Source organism: Triturus cristatus, unplaced genomic scaffold (genome assembly GCF_964204655.1).
Source record: "Triturus cristatus unplaced genomic scaffold, aTriCri1.1 SCAFFOLD_446, whole genome shotgun sequence".
NCBI classification, from domain to species: Eukaryota; Metazoa; Chordata; class Amphibia; order Caudata; family Salamandridae; genus Triturus; species Triturus cristatus.
In genome coordinates, this window is record NW_028188059.1 from 61,759 (window position 1) to 83,477 (window position 21,719).

General features: G+C 50.2%; 1 protein-coding gene and 1 non-coding gene across 5 annotated transcripts in view; both read left to right on the forward strand.

Annotated features, from left to right (window-relative positions):
- Positions 1-21,719, forward strand: part of LOC146769601 (coiled-coil alpha-helical rod protein 1-like) — a 184,613-nt gene that overhangs the window by 41,964 nt on the left and 120,930 nt on the right. For 3 of the 4 annotated variants that reach the window (XM_085640485.1, XM_085640487.1, XM_085640486.1), the window contains exons 4-5: positions 14,323-14,872; positions 20,804-20,979. In XM_085640485.1, the coding sequence (XP_085496611.1) occupies positions 14,323-14,872; positions 20,804-20,979 (726 nt within the window). The remainder of the gene's footprint in view (positions 1-14,322; positions 14,873-20,803; positions 20,980-21,719) is intronic. The other variant, XM_085640488.1, reaches the window with a different exon arrangement.
- On the forward strand, positions 7,144-7,250 carry LOC146769602 (U6 spliceosomal RNA). The gene has a single exon (XR_014976125.1). It is a non-coding gene; the product is annotated as a U6 spliceosomal RNA (small nuclear RNA).

Consider the following 21,719-nt stretch of genomic DNA (forward strand, 5'->3'; position numbering starts at 1 on the left):
TGTCCCCCCTCGCCCTTGACAGGGGTGAACCGGTGCAGTTATGCCTGGCAGTGTCCCCCCTCCCTCTTGATAGGGGTGAACCGGTGCAGTTATGCCCGCAGTGTCCCCCTCTCGCCCTTGACAGGAGTGAACCGGTGCAGTTATGCCCGCAGTGTCCCCCCTCGCCCTTGACAGGGGTGAACCGGTGCAGTTATGCCTGGCAGTGTCCCCCCTCCCTCTTGATAGGGGTGAACCGGTGCAGTTATGCCCGCAGTGTCCCCCCTCCCCTTGACAGGGGTGAACCGGTGCAGTTATGCCCGCAGTGTCCCCCCTCGCCCTTGACAGGGGTGAACCGGTGCAGTTATGCCTGGCAGTGTCCCCCCTCCCCCTTGATAGGTGTGAACCGGTGCAGTTATGCCTGGCAGTGTCCCCCCTCCCCCTTGACAGGGGTGAATTGATCCAACGGGTTACTAACCTCAGGTACTCAAATATATACTCACCTGGGCCCATAAACACACACTCCTTCACGTAGGCTAGTAGATACCGCTGGGGGTCAATTTGTTATACTAATACCTGTAAGATGAATTCATCTTAACCATTTCTTACCAAACCTTTCCGACCGAATGTACTTTCCTCTGGTCAATGGATCTTTTAATTAACTGTATAGGTAACATATACGTAGAATAAACCTTCTTTAAATAACCACAGACTCAGGAGAGTTTTTAAATGTTTATCTAGTTAATTCATGTGAGCCAAGAACCAAAATACAGTTAGAACACCGTTTTCTCCAAGGAGAGAAAGGGAATAAAATGTAAATAGAATAATCTTTAAACAAAGTTATTACGATGACATAACCTGAATAGAGAGAAAACAGAGAGAGCAGCACAATGACATACTACACAGAATTATAGTTACCTAGAATGGTGTGAAAACCAACCCCATGGCCAAGGAATTGGAAAGGGTCCCCTGGGACAGATCAGGTGACAAAGGCTCAGGACAGGATTTAGGGACAGGATAGATGACCTCTTCTAGATACGATGCCTGCGTCGCAACCCTCTCTGACACTATCTTCCTCCTCGATTCTTCCGCAATCTTCTTCTATTATGTGCCTCCTCGATTCTTCCATGATGTTCTTCTAATTAATTGGCTCAAAGTTCTAAGTCTGTAAATGGATCTTCTTTAGTATTCTTTAAATTCTCGGACAGCATCTCGGTCTCTGTGTTCTCCGTCTCGCTGTGTGTGTCTAACTAACTAAACTACCTCAATTATACCTTTCTAATGGCATGTACCACCCCTAAATGTTTCGAATTTATGAAATTTCTAACTCTGATTGGACAGGAAAAGGGGAGATGATCATCACACCATGCTAAGTTTAATATTTTTCTTTAAGCTCATTGTTCTGTGTTCCTGCCCCTTAATTTACTTTCCCATGCTTTATTTCCCACCCGATTTCACATTTTTATTGATCAAAATGATACAATTTAATAACTTCATTCATCAGTCAGGAAGATGATTCTGTTCCCAGGACAAATAGAGGTCGTGGCCTTGGATGAGTTTCAAATTCAATCGTCATGGTCCCTGCCGGGTTACAATTACGCATGTGCGAAGGACACGTGGGGTATGGACATCTGACATTCTTTGAGGCCCAAAATACGAACTAATAAAGAAGTCAGAAAGAGACATATTAAATTCAAATTAAAACAATTTCACTGTATACCACCTATCTCTACTCTAACCGCCTTTACTTACATAAATCTTTCGCATTAGCATTTTATCAAATTTTGCAGGGTCTAGTTTCAGCATAAGCATGCGCATTAACATATGAGTTCCGAGCGCCATTTTGAAAGCGATTGTGTAGCTGCAAAGATTTCCCTCCAAAGAATAGGTACGTCATTACTACGTAGATGTAGTTGATGCATGCGCAGTAAAGATTCCCGCGTTAGCAGGCATTTTTAGTCACTCTCGAGTTACTTGTTAGTACGACACATAGGCAAGCTTCCCCTAAGCTTAAATGTACGAATTTTTGATGGATTATTATTATTTACAAACACAATTATTACGAGTTATCTGAGAAGATTGCATTCGAGCAAGTCTCTTTTATACGAGTCCTTGCTCTATCACCCTCTCCCCCTTAACAGGGGTGAACCGGTGCAGTGCAGTTTCTCCCCTCCCCCTTGGCAGCGGTGAACTGGTGCAGTTATGCCCGCAGTGTCCTCCGCCTTGACAGGGGTGAACCGGTGCAGTTATGCCTGGCAGTGTCCTCCCCCCCCCCCCCTCCCCTTGACAGGGGTGAACCGGTGCAGTTATGCCCGCAGTGTCCTCCGCCTTGACTGGGGTGAACCGGTGCAGTTATGCCTGCAGTGTCCTCCCTCCCCCTTGACAGGGGTGAACCGGTGCAGTTATGCCTGCAGTGTCCTCCCTCCCCCTTGACAGGGGTGAACCGGTGCAGTTATGCCTGCAGTTTTTCCCCCTCCCCTTGACAGAGGTGAACCGGTGAAGTTATGCCTCGCAGTGTCCCCCCCTACCCCCTTGACAGGGGAGAACCGACGCAGTTATGCCTGGCAGTGTCCCCCCCTCTCCCTTGACAGCGGTGAACCGGTGCAGTTATACCCGCTGTGTCCCCCCTCCCCTTGACAGGGGTAAACCGGTGCAGTTATGCCTGGCAGTGCCCCCCCTTCCCCTTGACAGCGGTGAACCGGTGCATTTATGCCCGCAGTGTCCCCCCTCCCCCTTGACGGGTGAACCGGTGCAGTTATGCCTGCAGTGTCCCTCCCCCCCACTCCCCCACCCTTGACAGGTAGGCCCTCCTGGAGTTATCAGGGTAACAAGCTTGTGTGGATGCGCCTGCTCTCTGGGTGCTTCTTCACCTGCCAGAGTATAAGTAGCATTTGAGCCCTCTTCCCTCTCTCAAACCACTCTGTAGCTCTCTCCTGATAAAGGACAAAAACCTAGAAAGATGTGTCCAGAGATACAAGCACTGGCTGCGCCAAGAATGGCGGTCAGATTTCACCTTGCGAGTCTCTGTATTTACCCTCTGCAGCTATCCTGATGCATGTTGGCGTCTGAGCGAACTGGTGCTACAGCGCCCCAACTCCTTTTCACTTCTTACTCCATCTTCAGGGGCCTTTGATTCCACACCACAGAACAAGAGTGGATCGAACATTGTGCAGTACAATGCAGTTTGCCAAATATTGAACGCCTGGATGGAAGTTTTCATAACGCACAACAATGCCAGCAATTCTTCACTTTGCTGCTAAGACTTAATCATTTATAAGAGGAAGGGAAGGCTCCTGCACACTTTGTTCTGAGGGCCTGCTACATCACTTGTGGCTCTTTATTCTACGCCAGACTCCAGTGCTTGATTTGTAAACAAATGCAGGGGCTCGAAAATTGACCCCTCCGTCGGAGCTGCCAAAATACCAACGCTGCTTATCATTAATTCTAACACCCCTTCTTCCAGTTTCTTTATCTCAGTCTTACCTTTTTCACCGCTGCTTTCCCCGTTGTCACAGTTTTGCTGTCCTTTTCCCTTTATTTCCTTTCCGAAGCCCCACCTTAGCTTCGGATCTAGAGGTGGCCTCAGCCCTCTAGCTGGACTCGCTCCATCACATAGTCCTGCCCAGTTGTTCCTCAGCCCCGCCGGGGCTTCGGATCTGGAGTAGGACTCAGCCCTCTGTTTGGACTCTCTCCATCAGGTGATCATGCCCAGGTGTACCTCTGGACTCGCTCCATCACGTGGTCCTGCCCAGGTTTTCCTCGGCCTCGCCGGGGCTTCGGATCTGGAGTAGGCCTCATCCCTCTGGGTGGGCGCACAACATCACATGGTCCTGCCCAGGTGTTGTTCAGTCCTGCCGGGTTTTCAGATCTGGAGTAAGCCTCAGTCCACTGGCTGGGCTCGCTCCATCATGTGGTCCTGCCCAGGTGTTATTTGGTTCCACCGGGGCTTCGAATCTGGAGTAGGCCTCCGCCCTCTGGCTTGGCTCGCTCCATCACGTGGTCCCGCCCAGGTGTTCTTTGGTCCCACCAGGGCTTTGGATCTAGCGGAGGCCTCAGTCCTCTGGCTAGACTCGCTCCATCACGCTATCCAGTCCAGGTGTTCTTCAGTCCCTCCGGGGCTTCGGATCTGGAGTAGGCCTCAGCCCTCTGGCTGGGCTCGCTCCATCACATGGTCCTCCCAGGTGTTCTTCAGTCCTGCTGGGTTTTCAGATCTGGAGTAGGCCTCCGCATTCTGGCTGGGCTTGCTTCATCGTGTGATCGTGTCCAGATGTTCCTCAGTCCCGCCGGGGCTTTGGATCTGGAGTAGGCCTCCGCCCTCTGGCTGGGCTTGCTCCATAACGTATTCCTGCCCAGGTGTTCTTTGGTCCCGCGGGAGCATTGGATCTGGAGTAGGCCTCAGTCCTCTGGCTGGACTCGCTCCATCACGAGATCCTGCCTAGGTGTTCTTCGCTCCCGCTGGGGCTTCAGATCTGGAGTACGCCTCAGTCCTCTGGCTGGACTCGCTCCTTCACATGGTCCTCCCAGGTGTTCCTCGGGCCTGCCGGGGCTTCAGATCTGGATTAGCACTCAGCCCTCTGGCTGGACTCTCTCCATCACATGATCCTGCCCAAGTGTTCCTCGGCCCCGCCAGGGCTTCGGATCTGGAGTAGGCCTCAGCCCTCTGGCTGGGCTCGCTCCATCACACTGTCCTGCCCAGGTGTTCTTCGGTCCCGCCGGGGCTTCGGATCTGGAGTAGGCCTCAGTCCTCTGACTGGACTCGCTCCATCATGTGGTCCTGTCCAGGTGTTCCTCTGGACTTGCTCCCTCATGCGATCCTGCCCAGGTGTTCCTCGGGCCTGCCGGGGCTTCCAATCTGGAGTAGGCCTCAGTCCTCCGGCTGGACTCGCACCCTCATGGGCTGTTGCTAGTTTACATTCTGGTACAAAAGGGGGTGGTGATGGACGGAGCATCAGAACCAATCAAACACTCACACCCAGTCAACAGATCTGGGTTTGATCCATCACCGTTCTTTAGCCCACTCTGCCACCCCAGTTCAGACATGGCCATAGTTTACATTCCTGCGCCCTCTCTCTCATTGGGAACCTGGACCAAATATCATAAACATGGTAGTTACGGGGCTCTCGGCGCCTGTCCTCCCCAGTTAGTTAAAAACTACAGAAAGCTGCTCAGACAACCCTCCTTAAGAAGGCCAGCCCTGCCTGTCTACTTATTAAAACCCTAAAATCTCTAGTTGAATCAAGCACTGACACCTGCACTAGCAGTGCTCGAACCTTACCTTCCTGCTGCTTCCAGCGCTGCGAAGCAGACACACAACACATCAGACTGCGGTACCTTCACAGCTGTCTGCCCCGGAGCCTCGGGTTACACTGTGAGGGCAGGCACCTCATGTGCAGAGACTGCGGGGTTCACACACAGAAGATTGCTTCCTCAGTGGTTTTCCACCCCACGAAGAGGCTGGGAGCTGCTTGGTCAGACCTGACTGCAATGGTTGCTTCGTCTACAAGCAGCAGCAGAGGCCTAGCCCCGGTTCTGCATTGTGCACCAGATGCTTGTTTATTCAGACGCACATTACCTCCTCGTTAGTCTTCCTCGCCACATGACTAACACAGTGAGCTTGAGCTCCACAACAGAACCCTCCAAAGCAAAAAGTCAGCATCCCATGCCTCCCATCCCTTCCCAATATGGCCGCCCCATTACACCTATGACCCCTATAAGAGGCGGGCCGGCCCAACCCATCAGCCTGGTTTTTTTGTTCTGCACTCTCTCCAGAGCGCATCAGGTGAGTGGTGCCTGCTGTAGCAGGTGCGTGGGTCCAGGGTTGGAGGTCCTGCTCTAGCGGACCCTAGGGGCATGGACCTTGTTTTGATTCCCCTACTTGTTACCCCCGGTGTGTGTGGCGGTTGCTGTGCTTGTTCCGGTGAGGCTCTGCCTTAGCGAGCCGTGGGTTTTCAGGTAAGGGGGGGGGGTTTGCGTGGGGGCCGGTCTTTCTGGTTCCCTTGTATGTGGCATTCCCTTCGCCGCCCGCCTTTCGTATCTGCGGGCGACAGCTGTACGGAGCTTTGACTTCCGAGAGTTGCGGGCGGGTGCTTTACATTTCTCAGACCCTGTTGACGACTCCTGCCCGAGCCGCGTATTCGCCTGCCCGCCTGCCCCTCGTGGCGTTGGGGGTGGCGGCGGCTCTGCGGGGCTCGGTCCGACTGTGGGCCTCTGTGCGGCTCTGGCGCGAGGAGTTATGCGCCGGGCGGCCTTGGGAGACGCATGCTTACCTGCGTCCAGGTACACTCTTCCGGCATGGGAGCGCTCCGGGGTCGGGGGCGTTGCTGGCTGCGCGCTGTTGATCCTCGCGGCTGTGGGCCGGCTCGTTGTCCCGGGGACGGGGCTTCGTTGGGGGCGTGTCCCGCCGGGTGTTTCTCCCGCCTTCCTTGCCTTTTTGGGCGCCGAGGGTTTTCTTTCGTATTGTCTCGCTATTCCTGGTGTGTCTTAGCTTGCTCCGTGCGGTCTGGGCGTACTGGATGGTGGGGATGTCCGTGATGGTGATGTCCTGCCCTCCCAGGCTCCTCCTGACGCGATTGCCCTGCAGTCCTTTCTGGACTTGATTCAGCCCGCTGTTTTGGCGGCTTTTGCGCGGCGCTCGTTGCCAGGTCCCTCCTCCCCACTCCGTCCTCGCTTGCATCCCTCCTTGGTCTTGGTCACGGGTCACGGGTTCAGTTCCCGGCGGGTCCGCTCGGTCCTTTCTTCTGTCTAGGGTCGATGAAATGAGTACCTTTGAGTTGGGTATCACCTAAACATCTGTTATTCAGCGCCAGCATTCCTGTAGTGGTGAACGTGCGCTTTCCGAATACGCAGGTTCTGTGAGGCCTCGGTGCCTCTGGTGTCCTACTCGGTCACTGCACATGCGTAATGTTCTGTGTTGTCGTGCGTTTGCTGCCTTTCTTGCGCTGTGCCTCTGGTTTTGGGGCTCTCGCAGGCCAGGGGTTCGATTCCCGCACTCGCTGTCTGAGTGTCATATGTTGGCTACTCTTTCTGGCTCTTCTTTTGTGGTGGTGTTTGATGTACGCTGTCCGCTCCTGCTGCTCTGAGACGCCGGTCGTCTCACTTTTTTGTGTTCCTTCTGTGGCTGGTGAAGGGGCAGGGTATGACTGAACACCCATGCCGGGGCTGTGAAAAGTGCTCGCTTCGGCAGCAGATATACTATATTTGGATCGATACAGGGAAGATTTGCATGGCCCCTGCTCTAGGATGACACGCAAGTTCGTGAAGCGTTCCATGTATGCAGTTGTTTTGTCCTGCTTCTGGGGCTTCTCGGATTCCATGAACCAGGACCTTTGGCTCTTTGGTTGGTTTTGTGCCTCTGGTTATCGAGGCTATCTCAGGACTTGGGTTCGAGTCCTGCATATCGCTGTCACAGTTTCATGGGTTGGCAGTATTTCGATTCTCTGCTTTGAGGCTTTGCTTCACTTTTCCGGTATGCGTGTTCTGTCCTGGTGGTTGGGGGTGCTGGCTGAGTGCTTGCCTCTTCCTCTTCCGGTTCTGTTTTTCCCTCTCTTGGCTACTGTGCCATGCGGGACTTGTCGCCCCGTTGGGTGCGTTGTTGTGTGCCGTTGGCCTGGTGGCTTGGTGTTCTGTTGCGTCCGCTTCGGGCGCCTCTGTTTCTCCTCTGGATCTGTCTCTGTCGCTGTGGCTATGTGGGGGTGGGATGCGCCGCCCGCCTTCCCTTCGGGTGCGGGCGGTGGAGGTTGTAGGCGATTTGTCTTTTTGCTTCGCTGTCGTCCTTCCTGCACGCTGGCGATGTGTTGCATTCCCTCTCTTCCCACTTCTACTGCTCTGCCCCGGTTGGTTCAGGGATCCCGGGTGGGGGCCCTGCTATGTCGGGTTCTTTTGCTGGTTCCTCCTCCTTCTGGCCGTTGCGGTCCTGCCCTGCTATAGCGGGCTCTGGGGTTTGGGTTTTGGCGTTTGGCTGCCCCTCTCTGTGGGGGCGGCTGTGGGCTTCTGGGTTTTTCCGGCTGTTGCGCCTAGGTGCGTGTGGGTTTCTCGGCCCCCTCTGTCTGTTTGGGGCACGGGGCTCGGTTGGCTTTCGGCTTGCCGGTGGTATCCGCTCTGTACCCTCGGTTCTTTCGTACCTTTCCGCCCTGGTTTCGCATGGCCTGGTCTGCTTTCTGCGGTTGTGCAGGGTCGGGCCTGGTTTGTTCCCGGTTGGGGGCCTGCCTGGGTCTTCCGGGTGCTGTGGGTTTTGGGGTCCTTTTTGGACTCTCCCTGTCGTGTTCGGGTCTGCGGCTGTGCCGCTCCCTCCTCTTCATGCTCCCTGTCTCGGCGGTTGGTTCTTGCCCCCCTTTTTCTGTTGGACCAGGTGCTATGGCTCAGTGGTTTGTCTTGTGCCTGTGGTTGTTTGGGTTCTCGCAGGACAGGGGTTCGTGGCACGCACATGCTGTCTATGTGTCATGAGTTGGCACACTGTCGTTCTCTTATGAGGTTGTCTGACTTGGTGCCGGGAGCTGTAGCTCCATGGTAAGTCTTGTGCCTCTGGTTATCAAGGCTCTCACGGGACATGGGTTCGAGTCCCGCAAACGCTGTCAATGTGTCATAAGTTGGCAACATTTCAAACTCTTCTTTAATGGGGCCTTCCTCGTATGGTGTTTTGGGTACTCACTTCGGCGGCTGGTGTACTCCGCCTGGTACGTTTCGGTGCCTTTCACGTGTCCCCTGCACTCGGTTTCCACGCGTTTTCGTGTGACGTTCCTTGCAGTCTTGTTGCCTGGCTGTTTTTTTCTCCTTTCGGTTGGTCTCGGTGCCTCTGGTCCTTCCTTGGTTCGGTTTGCCCGGCCTCTTCCCGCTTCTATCCTGGTACGGCTGGGAGGTTTTGGTGCTGCTATGGACTACTGCGTCTCCTGCAGGGGCCTGGGTTCGGTTTCTTAGTCGCAGAAGCTGTTCCTGTTGAGTCCCCTCTGCCGTTCATCCGTTTGTGGTTGTTGCATTGTAGGCCGTTTTGTTGGTTGACGATGCACTTATGCTGTTCTGCTCTCCGATTCCCGTATTGGTTGTCGTGAGCTTTTTTGTTCTGGGCTGGGTCTGTGGTTTTCACTCTGGGTGATTTTCCAGTCTGGCTTCTGTTTGCCGTTCCTTGGTTGCTCTGGGGTTTTCCCCTGCCTTGCTGACCCTGCCTTGTGCTCCCGGGTGTTTGCTGGGTTCGCCCCTGTTTGTGGCTGCCTGTGTGACGGTGTTCTTCTGGGTCCCTTTGGTGCTGTTTGCTCCCTTTGGGTCTCCGGTTTTGGCTCTTCGGCCTTCTCATTCCTTCTTCTGCCGGAGTTTCTGGATCGCCCTGCCCTTCTGCCCTTCTCGCCTTTGGTGGGTGCTCGTTTCGGCGGCTCGCTTGGTCCCTGTGTGGGGCGGGCTCGGTCCGTGGCGCGGCCTTTCCCTGCCTTCTGTGCGTGGGTGGTCTTGTGGGTTCTCCGCTTTCTGCGGTGGCCTGGTTGAGTTCCCTTGGTGGCCAGGTCTCTTCGGTGTCGTTTCTGTCACCTTCCTGGGTCTGTTTTGTTCCCTTGTTCCTGCCTGGGTTCTCTCCTTGGGGTCGCAGTCCCTTCCGGGGGGTCCTTTGTGTGACTGGGGTTTGTTTACCCTTCTGTTTCTCTTCGGCGCCCCTTTTCCTTTCTTGCGGCACTTGCCAGTTTGCTTGCGTCTGGTTCCGCTGCCCCGTTCCTCTTGTGGTTTCGGCTCTCTCGCGGGTGGTGTTCTCCCTTGCGGGTTTGCTGTGTTTGTCGATCGGCTTCTTCCTTTCTGCTGTGCCTTTTTTGTTGGGTCGCTGTGGTGGGGTTGCCCTCTGTTCGTTCGGTTTCCCTTTTTTTTAAGGGTTTTTTTTTTTTTGTTACCCTCTTTCGGGATGTCCATTGGCCGGCTTGATCTCTGGGCTCTGTTTTCTGTGGCCTTTGGCTCCGTGCGGTCTGGTCCGGAGCTTTTCTCTGTCCCATTTGGGCCTTTGCTTTCGGCATGGTTCCTGCCGGCGCTTCATGTCTCTGGGGTCCGGGTTTTTGTCCTTCCCGGTGTCTTTCGGTCCCGGGCTGGTTCTTCCTGCTCGTGGTTGCCTCTCCCCTGGGTGGTCCTGCCGCTCGTTCTGGCCTGTTGGGTTTGGCCCTCGTTCGTGGGCGTTCCCTTCTGGTCTGTTGGTTTCTTGTGAGTTTCCATGAAGCCGTTTGGCTTTGGTATGTGCTCACTGTGTTAGTCATGTGGCGAGGAAGACTAACGAGGAGGTAATGCCCCGATTACTTACCGGTAATCTTCATTACTCCAAGTATAGTCTTCCTCGCCACATGAGTTCCCATCCCTCCCTCCCTGTCTGGCTATCGGCTTCATGTTGTGCTTGGTAGTTTCAGGCTGATGGGTTGGGCCGGCCCGCCTCTTATAGGGGTCATTGGTGTAATGGGGCGTCCATATTGGGAAGGGATGGGAGGCATGGGATGCTGACTTTTTGCTTTCGAGGGTTCTGTTGTGGAGCTGAAGCTCACTGTGTTAGTCATGTGGCGAGGAAGACTATACTCGGAGTAATGAAGATTACCGGTAAGTAATCGGGGCATTTACGTTTCTGTGGCATAAGTTAATGCTGCCTGCCCATCTCCTGTACCAGTGAACCACGTATCCACCGCATCTCATACTGCACGCTTGCAGCCGGTTGTGGACATGAAGGCTTGGGTGGGAATTGTTAAGAAAAGGAAGCGTTTGCTATTCAAACGTGAGACAGTCCTAACTTAGGAGAACTGGCAGAAACGGAGGAAGGTGCAGCTGAATATATATCCGTGACCATAAGTCACAAAAAGAACACAGTGCACAAAGCACAGAACTTAAAATAGCCTGGAGACTGACACAGCAACCGAAGGACAGCTTGTAATATTTAATTTATTTTACCTCTTTTCTTTGGGAATGCCGTTATCTTGCTAATAAATTACAGTTTGAGTTGGCTGGGTGAAGGCGGGGCAGCTTGTAATTCTGGGTCGCCAGCATCTCCCCAAGGTATCAGAAACATTAGGAACAGTCGCGGCTGGCATGACGGGCGGGTGGGAGGGGGGTGGAAATGGGGTCGTCGCGGGGTATGGGGGGAGGCGGGAGGGGTTTAATTAAACAAAAATTAAAGAAACATATTATATAAAACTTACTGAGTACGACTCCCGCTCCCGCCGTCCACCATTTTCCAATTTTGACCTGCAGCGTCATCATGGAAGGCAGCCTCTCTCGCTCCCCTCCGCCAATCACAACGCTGAGGCGCAGGGGAGCGCGCCCCACCCAGGCCATTTTCTCTATCCTACATAGAGAAAATGGGAGAGTGTGCGGTCCTGCTCGAGAGCAGGGGGGGGGAGTGGCTTGCCCACTGTTGTGGGTATTGACAGTTTGGTCAGCCCCAGGGCTGACCAAACAGTCAGTACCCACAACGGTGAGCAAGCCACTCCCCCCGCCCTCGAGCAGGACCGCCCACCCCCAATCAGGCACTTCTGCTTTCTCGCCGTGCGAGAAGGCAGAAACATAAAATGGTAGTTATTACCATTTATGTTTCTGCCTTCTCGCACGGCGAGAAAGCAGTGGGGCGACGCCCCAACACCCCAATGGGGGAGCCGCCACTGAGGAATAATAGCGGGGGGCAGCTCCAGAAAGAGGGTCATTAATATGGTCATGTTATGGAAAGTGTGTTTGCCCAGCAGGGGCAGACTCCTTCTCCCTCCCTCCATTACATCAGCTTGCCGTGACTAAGGTGTTTACATTAAAAAGAGTAGGACAACCCCATGCATAGCTGAGCGCGATCCAAGCGTGAGATTGGGGTTAGCCAAAGGGATCTCTTTCTGGACCCCACTTTTTTGTCTTACATTACTTCATGTCCAGGGAGTGGCTTACAGATCCTCTACCTTTTCCAGCTTTCGAGGCTTCCTCCATGGTTTGAGTTGTGCGGTTGACACAGCCAGGCCTGGTGGCTGTGCCGCTGCACAGGTTTTATATCCCATACCCAGCCGATTCTGCCTCTGCCCCAGAGTGAGCAGAGAGGTGCATTCTCCAGCCCTGTAGAGGCTCTCCTTCTCCCACTGTACTAGTCATTGCCATCAAGCAGCAGCTGCTCCTCCGATCCTTGTGTTCTGCACCTTTCTTAAGCCCTCTCACGTCTCCTGTGATGTACCCTAATTTCCTGGATTTGTTGGCACCTCCTGCTTTTTTTTCTCCCTCGCTGTAACTTGTAAACTCCTGTTTGAAGCTGGACTCTAGATCTTTAATGAGGGAGGAAAGCACAATGGGAGCGTCAGTTGGTTGAGATCTGTTTGTGCCCTGGGAATCACCTCCATGCTTCTCAAAGATGGCCAGGATGGCGGAAGGAATCTCAGAGGGCCATACATTGACCACGGATAAGGGTCTGGCCAGGCTATCCCTTTCTTTGTGCTGTGTGTTATCTTCATTTCAGAACCAGAAGAACACTGGCAAGAGCGTGCCCCATTTCTCATCCTGCTTCAGGATTTCCCTTCTCAAGCTGTATACACGTTCTTGGCCATCTGTCCTATGAGACAACCTTTTTATCCCTCACCTTACAATTGATGTACCTCTTTAAGTTAATCAGGGACTGAACTCTTTCACCACCAAGTGGGAACTTGACCCATGTTCTTCAGCCAATCTCCCAGCGCCTCTCCTGAGTTGGCTTTCCTTCCCTTCACATTCTGCTTTTTCTCCTGTTTTTTGTGCCTTCTCTTTGCTTTTCCCTCCTTCACACTGCTTTCTCCTTGCTTTTTACCCTGTTTTTCTGAGCCTTCTCCTTCCTTTTCCCCGGTTTTCTGAGTGCCTTCTCGATGCTTTCCCCTCGTTTTCACTTCTTTCGCCTTTCTTTTTCCCTTATCGCTGCTCCCGCATGCCGACCGTTACTTCCTGCCTAACCCCAACGCCTCTCCCGCCTCCCAGGATCTACTCAATGGACCCCTTTGAGCAGGTTTCAGGCCCAGGTCCCTCCATGCTGCTGCATCACTCTTGCTCTTGTCTTCTCCTTGCTTCCCCCCCCCCCATTTACTGAGTGACTTCTCCTTGCTTTCCCCAGGTTCTCACTGCTTTCTCCTGCTCCCCCTCCCCCCCCTGTTTTTGTGTGTTACTTCTTGCTTTTTCCCCCATTTTTTGCGTGCCTTTTCCGCGTGCCTTCTCCTTGCTTTTTTCTTGTTTTTACTACTTTCTCCCTGCTTTTTGCCTGGATTTTGTGTGCCTTCTCCTTGCTTTTTACTCGTTTTCACTGCTTTCTCCATGCTTTCCCCCCTGTTTTTTGTGTGCCTTCTCCTCGTTTTTCCCTTGTTTTCCCTTCTTCCTTCTTGCTTTTTCCACTGTTTTTGTGTGCCTTCTCCTTGCTTTTCCCTCATTTTTGCTGCTTTCTCCTTGCTTTTTCCACAGTTTTTTGTCTTCTTGCTTTTTCCACAGTTTTTTGTCTTCTTGCTTTTTCCACAGTTTTTTTGTGTCTTCTTGCTTTTCCCCCTGTTTTTGTGCCTTCTCCTTGCTCATCCCTCATTTTCACTGCTTTCTCCTTGCTTTTCCCCTTCTTTTTTTGTGTGCCTATTCCTTGCCTTTCCCCCATTTTTTGTTTGCCTTCTCCTTGATTTTCCTCCCGTTTTTTGTGCCTTCTCCTTGATTTTCCCCCTGTTTTTTGTGTGCCTTCTTCTTGTTTTGCCCCTGTTTTTTGTGCAACCTCACCACACAACTCCAGATTACACGTCACTTCTGTAATTCCGAATGGCCCTCAATACGTGGTTGTTCAAATGAGCCTTCAGGACATGAGAGAGCCGTGATACCCTGTCGGGTGATTAGCCGTGCTTTACAAATTCATCTTGATTGATTGGTTTTTGCCCATAGGCCATCCTCATGGCTTTAGCCATACAAGAAGCAGGACTGATGACAACCTTTGGCCATGGAATGACCATTGGTTGTTGTGAGTCTTATTAGCACACATGGCCCTGATGTTCACTGGAGGTCATCAAATGGTGCAGATATGGGCAACAATTTTCTGAGGCACCACAGGACAGAAAGATTTCTTAAACCCACACACAGCTCAACCAATGCACCCCAATCAACACCTGCTGCACTTACTGTTATTCCGTACTAGGGCCTAGCACAGCTCTACCAATACACCAATGCCATGGCCCACTGCACTTCCTACAATTCTAGTACTGGGACCCTTACACAACCCTGCCAATATCACATTTTCCTGACCAACTACCACCCTTGCTGTGTCATTACAGGAGGAAGGGGGTTGGGTTGTGCCGGCCCAAAATAAATTGTTCAACCTGGTCAGTTGCACTCTGTTATTCTAGTGCTTCCGTGCACAATACTGTTTGTTTGTGTGCTGTGCTCTAGGTCCCTGGACAGTGGCCGTGAAGAAGATCGTGCATCACACAGGCATGCCGTGGATATCTCCAAGCAGGCGGAGATCATCTCACAGCAGATCCGTGATATCCACCGCCTGGAGGCTGAATGCACTGGGCTTCAGGCTTTGTCCAGCCTGCAGGAAGCACGGCTGCAGGAGCGGGAAGAGGTCCTTGGCCGGCTGCAGGAGGAGCTGAAGGGAGTTCGGGTGCAACTGGCCAGCGTTGAAATTCAGAAGATGCTGGAGGCTGATAAGGCAGCCATGGCCCACCAGGCTGAGTTAGGGCGACTGCAGCTGCAGGCGAAAATTGAACTAGAGCAACTGGAGCGCAAGCTAAGCCAGGAGCGAGACCATGTGCGGGCAGAGAATGAAAGACTGCGTGCTGAGTTAGAGTCCGCTATGGAGCTACACCAGCGAGAAGTGTCAGCCCTGAGATTGGAGCTGCGCGAGACAGCTGAAGGAAGAGAAAGAGACCGAAGAAGGCATGACGAGAGATTACAAGAGCTGGTTCAGGATGCCGAACAGAAACTTCAGTCCCAGGTAAGAAAACCAGGAGAGATTTCTGTGCTCCTTCAGAGGCAAAACCAACTACTCGTATGCACTCTTCTGGCCTAAACATCCCAATAATGTGCTCTCACTGTTAGCCTTAGCCAGTATTGTACTTCTTTCGGCCTAAGTTCTTTCAGTATTGTGTTCTAGGACCTACGTAATCCACTAATGTGTCCTTAAAGGTCTGGGTCTGCTCAGTGATATGCTTCATGTGGCCAGGGGGCATACATTAATGTTCATCATAGCCCCTACATCAACCCTCTCAAGTGCTCCTCATGGTTTACCTTTGTCATTAATGCACTTCCCAAGTCTTTGGTCAACCCATTACTTTGCTCCCTTGGACCTTCCCAGGTTCAAAGTTTGTCATAAATGATCTATTCAGTATCTGCTTCTCCCAATAAAGTAAAGTAACAAAAAGATTAGAAAATTAGACTACAAAAATAGATTATAGACTGTTAGTGTTGGGGTTAGGGATGAGGGATGGGGGTAGGGATAGGTTTCTGTCCTAACGTAAGGGATGGTGTGAGGGATGATGTAGGGGAATGTCTACAGGTCAGGAGTTAGAATAAGCATTAGGAGAGGGCTAAGAGTACTGGGCTGTGTTAGCATTGGATTAAGGGAAGGTGTTTTAGTTCAGATTGGAGTAAGAATTTCTATTGGGGTTTGGGTCAAGTGTGCGGGTTTGTGTTATAGTTAGGATAAATAAATGAAAGGCTTATATGATGACTAAAGAGATGATGCAAAAGGCAGGTGCAGTAGGAAAGTGCCACAGGAGGCGTTCAGTAGGTACCCCTTTGTAAAACGGAAAACACATTGTGTAGGTACGAAGTTAGGCTCTGGAAATAAATGTTAGAGGTAGGTTAATGGTATGTCTTTGTGTAGATTAACAATTCAGGGATGTGGTAAAATATTCTTCTTATCTCACTTGACTTTTTTGAAATCTTATTTTGTTGTATTATAGTTTTTTTTACATATAAATTCAAATAGCTTGCAGAGTCCTAGCCTATCACTGCATCCCCATGACCTAAGTCTACAAAAAATTTGCTATCCGAGACCATTTCTGTTTCCGCATTTGCAAAAGTCTATCACATCTCGCTAATTTATTCCCCTGCTCCTAACACTGCATTTTATTGTTCTCTGAGTCCTACCTCCTACCACGTATCACGTACTGACCTATCATCACCCTCTGATTCCATTCTTGCGTCCCTTGGTGCCGGTATCCTGGTGGTCATGATGCACCTTAAATGCAGTCTATGATAAAACCACCCTCCCTCATTGCCTTTATCTCCATTCCAACGCTCCGGCATCTGTAGAAGTGTGCACATCTGGAGTCTATTTAGTGGTGCTCTCATCAGGAGTCCACTGGGTATCCATGGGGTCTTCTTTGCTACCTTTTCATTGATATATCACTCTGTTTTTCCTCTGCTCCTCCCTGTGTGTCAGGGCTCTGCCAGTTACGGGCAGTATTTTCCCTTTTCTCTTATTTCAAGGCAGAGACTGAGAACGCCTAGACAGCAATGCTGGCCTTGTACGCTCTCATATACACTTGCAGTGCCATTCTTAGAATTTCACGCAAAGAGACTGAGCACTAAGAGAGTTGCAGGTCGACAAGGGTGCAATGTTTTCTACAGCATAGCAACAGCCTGCATAGTCCAGCAGCATGCTGGTGTGCTTGCAGCCTCCAAAGCAGCAGAGCATAGACATCTGTCATCTCGTCCACCAGGCACTATAGTTTTCCCTTTCACCAGAAAACAATGTGTATTGTGGTCCTTTTTTAGAGATGTTCACAGCTCAGAATGTGTGATGGGGATAATTCATGCACGACATGGGTTCCAAACAAGCAGCAGCAATTCAGACTTCAGGAGTTTTGTGTCCAAGACCTGCATGTGGCCTAGTCAACTTGTAGGCTTTAATAAAACACTTTCCTAGTATCCTGATGTGCAGTCATGCCTTTCTGGAGCGACAAAACTGGAGCACCCCATCTGCCCTCACACACAACACCCATAGATGCCTGTGCTGGTTGTACTTTGAACATAGACGTTACCAACCATGACACAACTATGGCTTGAAACAAAGCTGCAGCACTTTGGTGTGAGGAAATTGGGTGTATTATATCATATGGTGTGGTTGTGAAACCTCACCATGTAATACACTTACCAACCCCTTGAGGGCCCTTGGGTTTCGTCTGTGAAACCCTCAGCTCAACCCTGGGTAGCTGTGGCACTGAGCAGCAAGGGCTACACAGAGGAACTAGTGTAAAGCATTTAAACAGCACCAACACAATTGAAGAAGAAATCGACACAACACTCAAATCTGACACCAATTCATAACAATAGACTGTATTTTCATAAGACTTTAGACACTAGAACGAAAATGATCCATTGTAGGGTTCCAGAGTTATGGATTTTACAAGAAATATTAAATCACAGGATTTTCACTCCACTGGGAACAAGTCTTAGCAAATTCAAGGAAATGGACACGTCAAACGTTTTTAATAGAAAACCGGTAATGGTCAATGCAGTCACGTAGAAGTACTTTGGGCGGCAAGCAAGGTCCTCAAGAACAGTTATCGCCACAGAAAATGCAGCCTTCCAGCAGTTCCAGGCACTTTATCCGCATTGGAATTTATTCCTTTGCAATGGTCCTGATGCAAGGGATGAAGGATGCTGAAGTTGCTCCAAGGATGCTGTGGATGCAACGTGGTTGACGGGGGGTCTTCTTGGAGATTCACCTCGGTCCACAAAGATGGTGCAGGGATTTGCAGAATCGACATCCCACAAGGTCCTCTCCGGCCTAAGTCCAGTCATCACTGGACTGCCAGTCACCTGGTGTCGCAGTCACAGGCCAATCCTTCCTGGGTCAATGACTGCCTTCTGAGGTCCCTAGGGGCTCTCCCAACAGCACTGCCGGGCTCTGCAAACTCTGTACATCGGGTATTGGTCCTTGGTGCTGCACAGTGGCAACGGTAGTTGCAGCTTGAAGAGTTTGGGCCACCAACTTGCCCCAGCAGGGTTCTACAGCTGGCGTGTCCCTGTGCTGTGAACAGAAGGCCAGTTAGCTGGCTCTCTGAGTCTTTTGGCTTGACTGGGCCCTGAAGACAGTTTCTCCGTGAGCAGGAAACAGCTGACCCAGTCCCTCTCTTTGCTAGCCACCTGTTGCAGTCTTCGATGATTCAGTCTCTCTTTACTGGTCGCTCTTTTCAGCAGGGCAGTCTTTCTTCGATCCTTCTTCCAAGTCAGTCGAGATCTCAAATCTGGGTGCCACTCTTATGCTCAGAAAATGTCCTTGGGGCAGGATGCGGTTGGTAGCCTATGGGCTACCAGGTTCTCTCCCACCTTTTGACCACTTCCTGACTATCTGATGGCTATACGCCCCTGGGGAAACCGGTTTGGCAACTGTTTTGCCCTCTCTGCTCCCCGTGCCAACCTGTCTGCCAATGGGGCAGCATTCCTCCCTAGTGACACATATGCCCCTCAAAGGCGGCTTCTCCTTTGAAGCCTGTCTTTTGGGGCTAACACCTAAGTGGCTTCCTGCAGGATGGAGGTAACACTTCTCTGGGCTGCAATCCCTCATTGTACTCCTTCCGGAGAGTTGTTGGCACATCTCTTCAGAAGGGCAGAAGGCTGTCTTGTGGAACAGGCTCCATATGTGCCTTGGAAGGCACACGAGTTTTAAAGGCAGCAAGGTGGCAGGCTTGTAAATGTGGCACATTGCAACCACTTACATTAATTTAGACTTGAGATACAAGTTGGGCCTAATGTAACTAGTTGTTTGATAAAACTAAATCCGAAAATGTCCTCTGGGGGAAAGAAAGAATCCCGTGCTATTTCAGCTATCAGTTAGCATACATTCACCACTTGCTACTCGGTCACTCATACGCGTATCTGTATTGGCACACAAATTCCTCACGTGATGAAAATTTTTTTTTTTCCACTTCAAATTATTATATTAATCTTTACACAAAGTATTTTATCAGACATCAATAATTAAAAATTAAAAGACCTTTGTTGCTACATTCGGTCACAATAAAAACATATATGTAAAAATGCAAAATTAAAAAACACAATATGACATAATCCTATCTATCACTGTCTACCAAGGTACTCTTCAGGGAGAAATACAATAGACAAAAATATCTGTCATTGATTACCACACTCTAACCCGACAGTTAGACCAACTTGTGAGGTGTTTCAATGTGAAGCATCAAAGTCTACTGTCCATCGGTATATGGGAAAAATTGTGGTTTTTTTGGAGGGCGTCGACGCGTTTCGAAGGACTATTCAGATTAGGCCTTCTTTTCCAAGACCAAACATTATTTTTCAACTCCCGTATTGAAAAATCTATAAACATATACATATATTTAAAAGAACATTTAAACAAGGGTTATATTTCATCAAAGATGTTTCTATGTTTTATGCATCACGATTCAAATATGCCATCTCTTGTTATCCAACACTAGAATGGTCAATAATGCTAATCCAAACAATTATTCATATCTATTTGCCTGATATAGTAGACCAATTTATTCGATACTTTAGGTACTTTAATGTCATATTGAAATAGAAAAAGGGGAAAACTTTTTTTGGTATGTGCCAATACACGACCTCATTCACTCTGGTGTTATTCACACCCTGAACAATGCACATTCATATGATCAAACCTCACAATCTCACTCAAGTGCACCCGAATACTCCAACTATTGTGATAAAGTTCAAGGTTCAAAAATTATTTTTAATCTAAGAGCAGAGAGGATATATCGTCCTTCCCCTTACCTCTTCCCGTATTTATGATGTGGGGAACCGACTAATTGTTTCTGATTGTTGGCCACCTTAATTCTTTTGGAAACGTGATCCCAGGTTGCTGTGATAAATCCTATGGAGACCAGATATCCTTAGTCTACCCATAATGATTAAATCTCTAATTACGTTGTTATGTTTCATTAGTATGATATCTACCTGGTTCTTTTATTTTGAATTCCTATTCGTTCTCTCTGTAGTTGTTTGATGCCTTGGAGTGCCCTCTTTGGTCGCTCCGTTCAGGCGTTAGCAGAGCTGAGAGGTCGGCTTGTAACCCTGTACTCGCCAATTGGGCAACCAAGTCACAGTAAAAATAGGGGTTTCGTGTGTTCACTGTCAGGACATGTAAAGTATGTGTCCTGCCTGTGTCAGATGTTGCACCCTGCCTTAGGCCTGTCTGATGGGTGACTTACACAGATGTGCAGAGAAAGTAGTGGCTTTGCCATTGTTTTCAATTGTAAAATAGGGCTAGCAGTGCAGGACTGGTCTGGAGTGGCGGACTGGGGGACTAGTTTTGCTTGGGGGATGATCTCCAGGGTGGCACAACCAGTGCTGCAGTCTGGGGTACCCCTCTAACTTACATGCCCTAGGTACCAGGGTGCCATTTACTAGGGAATGACAGGTAAGTTAGCCATTTCTAATTGGGTGCAGCCAATTCAACATACACTTTAGGGTCCGGGCACAGGCACCCAGGTCTGGTTAGCAGGCCTCCATGCACTCTCAGAGGTGAAAAACCAGCAGCATTAGTTGAAAACCTTTGGGGTGGCCATACAAAAAGAGGCATTTCCTTACATTTGGGTTTACACTAGTGGTAGCAATGCACTTTCCAAATGCAAAATGCACCACAATACAATGGAGCAAGTGGTTCCAGAGGGAGGATGTAGGGAAAACAAATTTGCAAATCTCCACCACACAGTCTTGTAACAGGCTAGGGATCCCATGAGATCAGTGACAGTAACGAGGAATTCAAATAATCCTCTCTGAAAGCCATCCAAACAACCATTGTCATAAGCTGCTTGGTAAAATGCTGCTGGCATCTCACACTGCTGACTTTGGTAACTTGATAATGATTTCTCCAGGTGGATGCTTCCAAAGAATTCCCTCCATGTGCTGCTCCTTTTTACAGCTTTCCGCAACCGCTGTGGCCCAGTGCTGCGAGGCGGACTCTCTGCGGCAGACTGCGCAAGCACTGCAAGCAGACCTTCAGCAGGAGCGTGAGCAGGGCAGACAGGAGGTCATGAAACTTCAGGAGCAGCTGCTCACATCCAGGCAACAAAAGGACAACCTGGCTGAGGAACTGAGGTAGAAGTGAACATCTTGACCCTCTGGTGTTGCCCGGGCATTTAAGCATAGGTGACCGCAAGAAGTGGTTTGTAGTTCCAGTAATTCATGTTCCACCAAGCAGCCATCATTGAGAACTGAAATGTTCTCCACGATGAAACAAAAATAGTTTGCTTTTTAAACGAGTTGGAGAGTGTTGCTTTGTCTGCAAGTGTATGGGCTGCCAAAATATGTATTCATTGTGTATCATGAATGTCTGATATGTATTGGTTGAACTGAGAGAATTAAGCATGTGCTACAACAATATCTTAGGTGCTTTGTTGACCAGTATCAAAATGACTGACTCATCCTCTTGGTTGGTAGGAGAGTGGATACCATTTCCAAACTCAGACCTCCAAATGTCTGCCATCTTGTTTTTGTTCTTATGGATCACACCCTCATGAAGTTAACCATTACATTACCTCTTTAAAGCAAGCCCAAAAACAAGGACGTACACGTATAATGTTAGTAAATGTTATGTTACGTTAAAAGTATTTGTATAGCGCACATACACCAAGTGGTTTCTTGGCGCTAATTGTAAAAGGTATCCTCCTGCTCGTTGATTCATTCATAAGCCTGGTGGAACAGCCAGGTTTTTAGCAGTCTCCTGAATTGGGGGTAAATTGTCGAGAATCTGATGTTAAAGGGGAGAGAGTTCCAAAAGTGAGGGGCGAGGACAGCAAATCTTGATCCACCTAATCTATTGTGTGTAAAGAAAGGAG